The sequence below is a fragment of the Heteronotia binoei genome, chromosome 6, assembly GCF_032191835.1.
Source record: "Heteronotia binoei isolate CCM8104 ecotype False Entrance Well chromosome 6, APGP_CSIRO_Hbin_v1, whole genome shotgun sequence".
Classification (NCBI taxonomy): Eukaryota; Metazoa; Chordata; class Lepidosauria; order Squamata; family Gekkonidae; genus Heteronotia; species Heteronotia binoei.
The window spans coordinates 65,094,809-65,108,226 of NC_083228.1; the positions used below are offsets into that span (position 1 = coordinate 65,094,809).

Genomic DNA, 13,418 nt, shown 5'->3' on the forward strand with positions numbered 1-13,418 from the left:
CTTTCATTTAAATGAAGTGAATATTAAGATTCAGTACAATTCATTAAAATATTTATCACATAAAAGCTCACTATAGTTATTGCATCACAGCACTTCAATTTATAAATCCCTGTTATTATGCTGTACCTAAATCAGAAAAAAACCAGAAATTACTTCCAGGGGATCTCTAAATATCTGTTAACAAGACACTTTCTTGCTTTGTATACCATGAACAGCAAAGGCCAAACTAGATATCTGCCACTGACTGTACCACATGGAACCCTACAACAAGGCAGATAAGGTCTCCTTAGCCATTTCAGCTTCCCAAATCAGCAAGAAAGGAAAGCTGAAGTCCCTGCTCCTCCAAACTGAATTGGGCCCTGGAGAATATGGGAGCATTAGTTCCTGACATACCATCCATCCCTCTGTGAGTTAGGCAACCCCACCCAGGTTCATAGCAGATGTATTATCTGATTTGATGCTAAACTCACAAAGCAAAACCAACAATATTTTTTTTTTAAAAAAACAATGGGCAACACTGAAAAAGAAATTCACTGGACAATACAGGCTGTGACTTGTTAAAGATTAATTTATCAATAATTAAAGTAAGTTTGAAAAGAAATAACAAAATAATCTTAGTAGAATAATAGTTTCACAGTGGATTCTCCTATTAAAAGGTGGTACATTTATTGGGTATTCTGGGCTACATCTCTGACATATCACTCAGTATATTTTTATATTGTTTTTGCTTATTCAAATAATATCTTAAAAGGTAATTTTCTGTCTGAGATTTGAATACCAACTCAACATGGAAAGCATGAACAAACTGGCCTGGAATTTAATATGTTAATTACATGTGTTATCTTGTATGTTAAATACACATGTCCATTCCATATGTTGCTATGTGAAAACCAGACCATTCATTTAAAATACATATTCTACAGCAAAGAAAAATATTAAATACACAAGCAAACAATGGGACAAAATATGATTGCTACTTGCTCCAGAGTTGAACGGCAGGCTTTGCTAGGGAGAACCATTTCAGTGTAAGGGAATGATTCATGTGGCCACTTTGTCTTAATTACTCTGAAGCAGTTTACTGGTGGTTAGTGAAGAACAAAGATATCAGTGTCCCCTGACAGAGAAATAAACAACCATCACGACTGCGAAGATGACGATGATTCCCAAGATAACGATCAAAATCCGATTTTGGATGATCCTAAGAGGGGGAAAAAGAGAGAGAGAGTGATAAGAAGAATAAGATAATAAAAGATTGATGCAGCTCATCCAACTTTTCTGTTCTATATGAGTTATTCACTGTATAGGTATGCAGCTTGTTGTCTGTACTGATTTTATTTGTAACTTTTGCCTCTCAGTTCCAGTATTTGAAAATAGTTTGTTATATGGTGGTTAAGTTCAGATTTTGTGTTATGAGGGTTGTGTTTATTATATGATAGGTACCATAAAATGTACAATCAAAGGTTTATTTACCTCTTATAATTATGTAAGCACTTAAAATATGCTTTAAAATCCTGATGGAGATTCACAGAAATCAAAGTGATACTAATAAATAGCCACCATAATCTGCTTAAACCAGTATAGATCTCCTGAAATAATTTTAGCTTAGATTCCTAAATCCAAAGAGGAAGAATTAACTAATTTCAAGGGATTTTACTATTAAGGTAAAAGACTTCAAGGAAACATGTGTTGGCAAGGTACTTACTTGTAACAAATACCAAGGGAGAAGTATAAAAGATAGTCTTAAAAAAAGAATGGTATAAAGAAGCAAGTGTCAAACTGTGAAGCTTATGTTGAAAAAGCCTTCTTTGTCTCAGTAGCATAGATTCACTTATGGTAATAAGACAAGCATTACATTTGCTATGTAGTGAAGGAGAAAAAATTAGTAATAATAAAAAAGATGCAAGAAGTACTAATGTTCTACATTATTCCATCTTAGTACAAATGAAAATTCTGGACAGAAACTAACACTCTTTAGAGTTTGAATGAACCTTGTCTATTTAAAAGCTATTTAAAAAGAATATCATACTGGCAATCAAGATTAGTTTTTAATCTAATGTAATTTTTGAACCTGGTTGTCATTAAAGAGAAACAATATTAACCTTCACATGGCAGGAAACAAATTTTGCTATTCAGTATCATCAGAGCCAGAAAAAAAAAAAATAAGAGACACAACGTTTCATTTACTCATGACTATAGATAAAAACTGGGAAATAAAATTTAAGCTAATAGCCAAACAAAGAATCAATGGATGGTGGAAAGAATTTTTTTTTTAAAGACAGGGCAATGGGGTCAAACTTGAGTGGGTTTGCCTAAACAAGCATTTGTATGTCACAAAAGGACAAAGGTTATTGCTGCAGAAAAAGAGAGAATATATTACCTGAGATGAGTTTGGATGTGCCTAAACTATATACAAAAAGTGTACAGGTGGAGGTATGCAGTTTTGAACTGACTTCAGGTCCCTATCTACTTTTCTCAGAATGTCCACCTACACTGCTCCAACATCTACCTAAAAAAAAAAAAGCAAATGGATGGATGAAACCTGTCACATCAGACACACACTCTCCCCTGTGACACTTTAAAAGAACTAGCTCTCTATCCTCCTGACAGGTTACAAAATGATCACATTTGCTGACACGTCTTCCGCAAAACTGCTTTAGTGCTTGTGTCCACTTTGCTAACAGGAGATGAATGGCCTGCTTTGTCCTCATTTATCACTTAAGCTGAACTAAGATCTGTCTCGTTTATTTTTCTCTTCCTCACTAGAAAGGCTGAAGCACAGCATTAATTCTCCCACGATGACAGCTAATTCAAACTTAACAGGCAATATTTACTTTGCCAAAGGGAACAGAGTTCTCTGTCTCTCTGGGAGAAAAAAAAATGTTTAATGGTCTAACAAACTAAAGCTAATTAAAGGGGTTTCTGCTTCTTACTAGTTTGCAGTGCAGATTAACACCTGAACTTACAGTGCTCCCTCCTTTCCTCTTTCCCTCCTCTTTGCTTCTTCTTTTGGGGTACTCTCTAGGAAAACAACACCTGATAGCAAATTATTTGCCCAAGTGAATGCATGAAAAGCAGAATGCATATTTACCCAGCCACCCTCACTGATCCTGAAAAGAAATTCAGGGAAATGGAAATTCAGAAGAGAACAAAATAAAAAAGCATGAAAACTCTTTAAAATTCAGCCTTAAGTAACATGGAGAAGTATGCCTGTAATGCAACTTGGCTGACAACCATTTTATTTGTGGAATAAGGGCCCCAAGGCACCCATAATACTAATTTACAAAGGATTAACTGTGGATGAAACTTGCTCAGTCTAATACATAGTTAAGCAAATGCAAGCATCTTACATGTGGAATCTGTAAGTCATTGCATCATATCTGACCTAGTTATTAGTGTTTCATCACACCAAATTAAATAAAGGGGGACAGAGAATAAATAAAGTGATCCCTCCAAATGTTTCATTTCTAATTCTCTGGCTGCACACTTGATATCCAAGATTACTTAATCTGCAAGTGCGTCTCTAAAATCCTCATCAGGAGAAGATGAAGCATTGCAGACCCCCACCTGTATCCTGCTCTTGCTAATTAAGTGCTCCATTAATGAGAGAATCTGGGATATGCATATCAAAGTTCAGCTTCTAGGAATCTGAATTAGGTTGCCCGCTGCAGCAAAAACAACAACACCCCACCCCCAAACACAATATAGGACAGAACAAATTAATCACAAAGTAAGGAGGATGCCATCCACATGCTCCTCTGAGCTAATAATATTATTTCCTGTTAACTCCACAATGAGCATTCTCTTGAAACTGTTATTAAAACTACTTTGATTCTTCACTGCTAGGGGAGCAGAGCTAGCAAATCTTGGAATGTTTTGCTAGAGTTCCACTGTTGAGAGTGAGGGTAAGGAATGGTATATGAAGAACTCTGATTCGGATGTCAGGACATTTTTAGATCTCATGTTAACAAGCCAGGGCACTAAAGGAAAGAGTCATGGGGAGAGGAGGTTGGGGGTGGGTGGGTTTTCAGCTCACAATGGCAGAACAATGGCTGGCATTGGCAGGGCCCATCTGTAAAGAAGCCTCCAGTGCTGTCACAGCCAGACACTGCCAGTGGGTATTGCTGCAGGCAAAGCGGCAAGGAATTTCAAGTTGAGAAGGGGAAGAGGAAATTAGGGTTCAGCATCTTTGTAAAAACTAAACCAAAACAAAAACAGCTACATAGCAAACACCAACACAAAGCAAATGGTATTTGTAGCTCTGGATTCCTATTACCTAAAAAATTCAGCAAAATCTCCCAGACTGTAAAGCCAGAGCCTCCTTTGGAAATGCAAAGCATGTTTACAGGGTAAATAATTTAAGAAAGAATATATACTTGAAAGGAGACACCAACTGAAACATCCATGGCTAAAGTGCCTGAAGGCAAAAAACTTGTGCATTTGCATGCTGCATTTTATTAAGTTAGCATACTGTAGCTTTAAAAGAATGCATGGCAAAATTAAAAGGAATGTGTGACTAAAACATCAAGGATGCTTCCAGTTTGCATTATGAATCACAGCATTGCTGATATTAAGATGAATTAACCGTTTATTCGATGCAGTCTGTGTGTTGGATTCACAGAAGGGTTTTGCCCACTGATCAGCATGCTGGAATGAGATAGGACCTGTTTAGAGGAATACGATTTTCTTTGCAAGTTTCTCAGTTACTGGTACAACAGGGCTATGTCTATGGAGGGTTGGATGAATGTCATGTTCTTTGCACAGATATGTTGCCAACAGGGAAAAGTAAATATCTGAAGCAATCCTTAGTAGTCAAAGTCTAGCATAATAAGTAAAAAGTCAGTATTCTGTATTGCATCAGTGCTGCTTTTTACCATTCAACAAACAAGTGGTCCCATCTGGTCTTCTTCTCTGATATGAAGACCTCATTCTATCATGAACCCAAACAGTACAGGTCTATGAGTGCAAGTTGTACAGCTTGGCACATGATTGCACCTTATCACATAGTCACTTACGGCTGAGTTGGGACCTCTGAAAAGCAAAGATCTAAAAGAAGCTTCATATACATTTAATTTATATAAGATCTGAATGCACAAATTATTTTAGGATATTTTATTTTTCAGTAATTTTATGAGGGGGAACATGTAGCTAGTTGCATCAGGGCTTGTATTTTCTTTGAATCACCTTTACTGCTTTTTCCTATTTCACATTTGCACTAATAAATTTACAATCAGCTAGCTTATTCTTGAGCACTTACAATAAACTTATTATGTTGAATAGTGGCAAGCAGCCATTCCAGGGTGAGCCACACAAGTTGTGTGGTGGCAGGTAGCCTGTTGGTTACTAGCAGGCCTGGCCCCAGTGAGTCCACACCCTCAAATGCCAAAACAGTCCTCTGGCCTATAGATTCTTAGTGAGCAGCTGTGGTGATATGAAGCAGTAGAACAAAGTAGGTCAAGTTGCACCTTTAAGACCAACAAAGTTTTATTCAGAACGAAAGCTTTCATATGCAGGCATACTTCTTCAGATGGATAAGGTACAGTGGGCTGAAATACATGTAGCTGGTGGGTTAAGAGTGCAAACTGATACAAAGCTAGGATCACATGGTAAAACAGTGTAACAATTTAGAAGGCCATTTGGTCAGGATAGCCAAAAAAAGGTAATAAAAGTTGCCTGCCAATTGGTGTTGCTGTAAGTCCAGGTAAAACAAAAGGACATGTAGTAGTAGATTTATTTATATCCCGCCCTCCCCGCCTAGGAGGCTCAGGACGGCTAACAACATTTCACACAATTAACATAAATAGATAAAACTTTAAATTTAACAATTAAAAAGAAATTAAACATAAAAACCAGTTAATTAAGTTAGGATACATAATTCAAATTACATTAAATATATCTGGCAGCAATAAAATTGTTTGGCGCTGGTTCTGCCAGTTTAGATAGTTCCGTGATCGTATTATAGATGGCGGTTCTTTATTCTTAGCAACTCAGCAGTCGATATCAGCATAGGCTTGTCTGAAAAGGGCGGTCTTGCAGGCCCTGCGGAACTGGTCAAGGTTCCGCAGGGCCCGCACTTCCTCCAGAAGTTGGTTCCACAGTGCCGGAGCCGCGGCTGAAAAGGCCCGTGTTCTGGTGTTTTGAAGTTTGACCTCTCTCGGCCCAGGGATGGTCACTTTATTTTTACCCATTGACCTCAGTGCCCTCTGGGGTTCATATGGGGAGAGACGGTCCCTTAGGTAGGCTGGTCCTCGGCCATATAGGGCTTTAAAGGTAATAACCAACACTTTGTACTGGACTCAGTAGGTAATTGGCAGCCAGTGCAGTTCGCGCAGCCCCGGCCGTATGTGCTCCCATTTCGAGAGCCCCAATAGTAGCCTGGCCGACGCGTTCTGCACCAGCTGCAACTTCCGGGTCCGGCACAGAGGTAGCCCCAAGTAGAGGGCATTACAGTAGTCCAATCTTGAGGTGACCGTTGCATGGATCACTGTTGCAAGGTTGCGGCGTTCCAGAAAGGGGGCCAACTGCCTCGCCCGCTTCAGGTGGAAGAATGCTGACTTGGCAGTGGCTGCTATCTGGGCCTCCATTGATAATGAAGGCTCCAGTAAAACGCCCAAACTCTTTACCTGGTGCACTGGTTTCAATGGTGCGCCGTCGAAGGTTGGGAGAGCTATTTCCCCTCCTAGAGCGCCGTGACCCACACAAAGGACCCCTGTCTTCGCTGGGTTCAATTTCAGCCCACTCAATCTGAGCCACGTCGCTACAGCCTGCAGAGCCCGATCTAGATTCCCTGGGGCGAAGCCGGGCCGGCCGTCCATTAGCAGATAGAGCTGGGTGTCATCTGCATATTGATGGCAACCCAGCCCAAACCTCCGGACAATCTGGGCAAGGGGGCGCATATAAATGTTAAATAACATTGGGGAGAGAACTGCCCCCTGAGGCACCCCACAATCAAGTGTGTGCCTCTGGGATCGCTCACCCCCAATAGCCACCCTTTGTCCCCGACCAGAGAGGAAGGAGGAAAGCCATTGCAAGGCCAGCCCCCCAACCCCTATGTCGGCGAGGCGGCGCTTTAGCAACTGATGGTCGACTGTGTCAAATGCCGCCGACAGGTCTAATAACAGCAGTGCCGCCCCGATCCAGATGTCGCTGAAGGTCATCTACCAAGGCGACCAGCACCGTCTCTGTCCCATGGCCCGGTCGGAACCCAGACTGGCACGGGTCGAGAACGGAAGCGTCATCTAGGAACCTCTACAGCTGCAACGCCACTGCCCTCTCAATGATTTTACCTAAAAACGGTAAATTAGACACCGGACGGTAATTCGCCAATTCGGCCGGGTCTGCTGTGCATTTTTTTAAGAGAGGGCGAACCAACGCCTCTTTCAAGGGCGTTGGAAAATGCCCCTCAATGAGGGATCTATTTATGATGTCTAAGCTCCCTCTGGCAAGATTTAATCAGCCAAGAGGGGCAAGGATCCAAATCGCATGTTGTTGGGCGAGCAGCGGAGAGGATCCCATCGACTTCCTCCAGGTTGAGTATGTATTTCCTTGTTCTTGCCTATTACTGACAGAAATCATGGCTTGAAGGCTGGCAATACTGTTATGGTTGCCTAGCAACAGCCACTGAGGGCATTCGGTGTTGGTGTATCTTTAAGCTCCACCAACACCTTGAAATGGATCCAGAATGCTTTAAGGTAGGTTCTGCTTCTATTATTTTGGGATTTTCTAACCCCTCAATTTCAGTTATTTATTTTTTAGGATTTCAGTTTCTTGTACAAATCTGGGGTTGTCTCAGGTTTGTAGACAGATGCTTGTCTGTTCATGACAAGAGTTTTCAGATGTCAAAATTCATTACACATCAGATAGATACAGAGCAAGCATTGTGGTCCAGTAATATAACAAATTATAGCAGGAAGGGCCAGATGGTGTTTTGACGTCCACTGCCTCACCCCAAAAGCCTGGTAGAGCAGCTTCATCTTACAGGCCCTGTGGAACTGTAAAAGATCCTGCAGGGCCCTGATCACTATTGGAAGTTTATTTCACCAGATTGGGGCAAGGGCCAAGAATGCACTGGCCCTGGTTGAGGCTAGACAGATGTATTTTGGTCTGGGAATTGCCAGTAGATTCTGGTCCAGTGAGTACAAGTCATGTTGGAACACATATTGGGAGAGGTGGTTTCACAGATATGTTGGTCTCTGGCCATTAAGGGTCTTAAAGATCCACCAACACCTTGAAATGGATCCAGAATTTGATCGGCAGCCAGTGCAGTTGAAGAAGAAGAAATTGGATTCATATCCCGCCCTCTACTCTGAATCTCAGAGCAGCTCACAACCTCCTTTATCTTCCTCCCCCACAACAGACACCCTGTGAGGTGGGTGGGGCTGAGAGGACTCTCACAACAGCTGCCATTTCAAGGACAACCTCTGCCAGAGCTATAGCTAACCCAAGGCCATTCCAGCAAATGCAAGTGGAATCAAACCCAGTTCTCCCAGATAAGAGTCTGCACACTTAACCGCTACACCAAACTGGCTCACTAGACACAGCACTGTGAGGATGTCGAACAGTGACATTCCGGTATTTTGGGCAAAACTTCATGGTTACCACAGAGTTGTGCCCAAAATACTAAAGCATCACTGTGTGATGTTCCCAGAATAATAATGTCACTTCTGTGTAACACCATCACATTGGGGATGTCACACTGGGTTGTAGCTGTTGGGGGCAAGGCTTCTCCCACTGGCCAGCTGGCTGGTATCGGGCTGGAGCCTGCAAAATGAAGGGATCCCCTGCTCCCACGAGGGGCTGGCAATCCTATCAAACACCTTCAGCCATCTTGCAACAACAAAACCAACATTGTTAACATGCACACACAGCAAACCAACCAGCAAAAACATATTTTTTTATGACAGAGACAGAGAGCCAGTTTGGTGTAGTGGTTAAGTGTGTGGACTCTTATCTGGGAGAACTGGGTTTGATTCCCCACTCCTCCACTTGCACCTGCTGGAATGGCCTTGGGTCAGCCACAGCTCTGGTGGAAGTTGTCTTTGAAAGGGCAGCTGCCCTGAGAGCCCTCTCCGCCTCACCCACCTCACAGGGTGTCTGTTGTGGGGGAGGAAGATAAAGGAGATTGTGAGCCGCTCTGAGACTCTGAGTGGAGGGCAGAATATAAATCCAATGTCGTCTTTTTCTTCTTCATATTGATCCGCTGGGAATTAAGATCCATAGCAGGAGTGGCCAAACTTGTTTAAAGTAAGAGCCACATAGAATAAAGTCAGATGTTTGAAATCCACAAGACATGAACGTTAAATGTTTGAGAGCCAGAAGGCAGGCAGGCAGTCAAATAGATGGGGGAGGAGGAAGGGAGAGGTGGAAACAAAGCAATTTAACTTCAAATGCATTCTACAAGCCACCGGTTGGCTTGGCTTGGAAAAGTGATTTAAAGAGACAAATGCCTTCTCTAAGCCAGCTGATGTGGTGGTGGGGCTTCGAGAGCCATACAAAATCTGTGAAAGAGCCACATGTGGCTCCCGAGTCGCAGTTTGGCCACCCCTGACCTATAGCGACCCAACCATACTTCTCTTCCTGCTTTGTAACCTCCAGACCTCCTATAGTTCCTCAATTCTAAGCAATGGACTACTTAGTCAAGTCACTTGACTATTTCTCTGGAAGGGCTGAACTGTTCTCCTGAGTACATTTGCAAGCTTCCTCTCTTTGCTCACACTTCATCTTTTTTTCTGCTTATCTTCAGTTAATTTCCTTCACCCTTAACCTGTCACTTTTGTTTTGGATAGACTTTGCACAGGTTTGCCTATCTCAGACATATTCCACATCCAGAAAGAAATCCTGGAAAGATCCAGCCACAGAGAATAGGATTCATATGTTACTGGTGTCACATTGGCCCCATAAACTGTACTTGAAGGCCAATCAGTCATTAACGTTGCCTACAGGACCAATAGCCACCAAATAACTTGAGCACATAGGTTTTTCTATATAAACAACAATGTCAAGTGAAATAAGATAAGTTTCACAACAGTAAAACAACACAGTCAACTCAAACATCCAACCATTTCCTTTCATTTAGCTACATTCCTTTGTTCATTACAGCTTACCCTCACCAGGCACCCAGAATAAATATGGTTAGGTAACTGCTATTTGGCAGACATTGTCCTTGAAGAATAGAAAAACAAGCTTTTGAGCGATGGTTTAGGCTCATGAAGAAAAACTTTTAAACTGCTTAGTATACAGTTCATAAACATCTAAACCATTTGTCACCTTAAACACATATATTAAACCTCAAGCCAGCCCAAGTGTGAAGAAGCACATAAGCTCTCAAAAGATGACCTCCCCCAACATGATGCTAAATAATGGTTCCTTAGAAAAAGTCGGGATGAGTAGCTTATTCTTTGGACTCTGTGTTTAGTCAGCTCTTTGGAAAATATTTGGTTTAGGGATGCGTACTCCAAATAACGGATGAAGAAAAACATTCATGTAGATAGAACAATTACTTTACTAGCAGGAACATGTGCACAGGAAAAACCAACAAGAACAAACATGACAGTGTCTTGGCTACTATGATAACTATAGTTTTGTTTACATTCCACAAATATTTAGGAAACAAAATGAACACTTTCAGAAAAGCTGATCTAAACCAGCATTTGGAATTGCATTTTTTGTCTAATAGCACAGCTCCAGCCTATCTAATGCATAGCCAAATAGCTTCTACATTGAATCTCTGAGATAAATCATTCATTGAATCTCTGTGAGAAATTAATCCATGGGTCTAAAATGTAGACAGATTAGAGTGTGGACACTGCTTTTACATTTAAGTTTATTTTCTTCTCTGTGCTTGGATGAGAGTCTTTTTCTATAGGAAGTTGTCTACAATTTTAACCATGTTGGCCTCTTTTGAGGGAAGGGAGAAGTCAGAGAAAAACCTGAGGCAGATGCAGCAATTGTTCCTGAAAATGTGCTATCCAAAATGTTAGTACTTCATGGCACTTTTTGAGTGATAGAAAAGCATTTTAGAATGTATCATATATATTCATCCTCCACCCCCTCCCCTGAATGCTATGAAGAAAAGAAAACAATCATGGCTAAGGCCATTTGTGAAGATGGCATTAAAGGAGCCTACTCAGAGACAGATAAAAATAATGAGAATCTTTCTGTCAAGAAGGATTTAGAAAATATCACTAGCATTATTAAAATTTAATTTTTTACTGTGCTTTTTGGTTCCTCGTTTTCCAGGGATAATGAGCAGGACTGCACACCTCCACATTGCTAGGACTTGTTTTGTGCAATAAATTCAGCCTTCCAGTCTGAAGACATTTCAGACAACAATTTTGACTGCTATAGGCTTATTTTTTCAACCTGAGCTTTGTGCTTTGAGCCGTCTTCTACCAAAAAAAAAAAAAAAGGAAAAAAGAGAACAGTTCATAAGCTAATTTTAGTAGACTAGCTCAGCAAATAAAAATCTTTTTTTTTTGTTTGCCCAACTGATTCAGAGAAACCCTGGGAATAGCAAAGACAGACTTGGAAATAAATAAATAAGTAGATCGATGTATTCACAAATGGTTTGACTGATAGAGAATTAGCCAACAGAAGATACTTGCTACTATTTAAAGTATTTACTTTTCAGTGTGTGGAAGTATTTCTACTAGGGAAGTGACATACCTCAAACATCATGCTTTAATAAAAGAACTACCTTTCTATACACTGGGAAAAAGACCTGGATAGGAAGTCAGAATTCTGGAGTATCAAGCAGGTGCTTCAGGTCTCAGGAGTAATGAGATTAGAGTCATAAATCTGTGGACAGTGTGATGACTTATTCTTTCAGTGTTTGTGGAAAACACTTATGAGCTGTCTTTCTCTACTACAGGCTAAACATACCTGTGTCCTCAAGGAAGGAATGGATATTTGACTACTGAAAACTTTTCTTGCTCAAAATGGTATTTGGAGCTCTACTAAAGACAGAATAATGAAATAGTTTTTAGATACTTCAGATATTTGAATAATCCATCATTATATTCCAAAACTCTGATTTCAAATTCAGCTCACAGAATTACTAATAAACAGCTGCACTATACCAAAGATACAGAATTCCAGATGTCCACATGGAACTCCTGTATGTTTAGGAACCTCTGTCTCTTTCAATATCAGAGCAGCTTTATACATGATGCTGCCATACATGTATGGGTCCAGGGTTGCCAGATCTGTGTTGGAAAATACCTGGAGACTTTGGGGGTGGATCAGAGAGATGGCAGGGTTTGGGGAGAGGAGGGACCTCAGCATGGTACAATGCCATAGAGTTTACTCTTAAAAGCAGAGATAAGTTGTAAAAGCAGGAGATCTCCAGCCCTGCTTGGAGGCTGGCAACCCTAAAGGCAAACATTGTCACCCATTTCCATGCCTTACAGTGAATGGTAAAATTATTGTATGTGATAGAACTTCATGGGCATTGCAAGGGCATGAACATTCTGGATCAAGTCAAGGTCAAAAGTTCATTTATCGTGAGCAATTGTACAACTATTATTACCAATAACAATAAATGCTGCATAAGTGTTTCATTCACTCTAGATATTATACACCATAAGGAAAATACCAATGATTATACAACAGCAAATTGCTCCACTATGTTTCCACGAACATGGGGTGAACCCCAGAAGTACAAGAAATATAAAAAATTAAAATTGAAAAATGAAAAGTATAATAAACTTTCTTCAAAATGTAATTAATAAACAATTATGCTGGCACATGAAGTAAGGGAGGCTTACAAGCATTATAGACTTTGTACAGCTCACTGCAACGTGTAACATATTTTGATGGTCTCTACTTGTGGCTGTAACATATGAAGTAACACTGAGATGTATGTAGTTAATAGATAATTGCCAATGAACTACCCAAATGCTGATGTGCTACCAACAGGTGGCAATAGAAGAGTGGCTATGTTGCTTCTAGGCTGATCCTGGGATCTCCCAGAGTTGGGCTGTATTCAGAAGAGCTGCTTGGGGACTCCACCTAAATTGAGTTACCTTGTATACATTGTATACATTGTCAAACGATGTTACCACTTTTGGCCAACCAATATATAGAGAGGTCAACCAACGGAATGGTTAGATGGTAAACCCTGGAAAAACAGGAAGGGTTCTCTTCACTTTTATGGCATAATATTCTGTTCTGTAAGAAGGTTTCTTATTTTCTTTAAAGATTATCAATAAGCGTCTATGGCTTTCCTTTCCACCACTAAGTTGTTAAGCTTTTAATACTAAAAGAAAAAAAATTCTATGTCCTATCATACCTAGAATGGGAGAAATTTCTAGGTTCTGGTTTTACTCTTCCAATGCCCAGGGCTCTGATTTATTGCTGTGAGCTTCTGCTTTCAAACTGAAATGTTGAGATCTATGTTAAAAAAAAGCTAATTAGCAACCAGA

At 40.5% G+C, this 13,418-nt stretch overlaps 1 protein-coding gene across 4 annotated transcripts in view; it reads right to left on the reverse strand.

The window, feature by feature from the left end:
• Nucleotides 1-548: 548 nt before the first annotated feature.
• VTI1A (vesicle transport through interaction with t-SNAREs 1A) overlaps nucleotides 549-13,418 on the reverse strand; it is a 421,333-nt gene continuing 408,463 nt past the window's right edge. For 2 of the 4 annotated variants that reach the window (XM_060241685.1, XM_060241684.1), the window contains one exon: nucleotides 549-1,198. In XM_060241685.1, coding sequence (XP_060097668.1) covers nucleotides 1,105-1,198 — 94 coding nt within the window. In that variant the 3' untranslated portion in view covers nucleotides 549-1,104. The remainder of the gene's footprint in view (nucleotides 1,199-13,418) is intronic. The other 2 variants (XM_060241687.1, XM_060241686.1) reach the window with 1 other exon arrangement.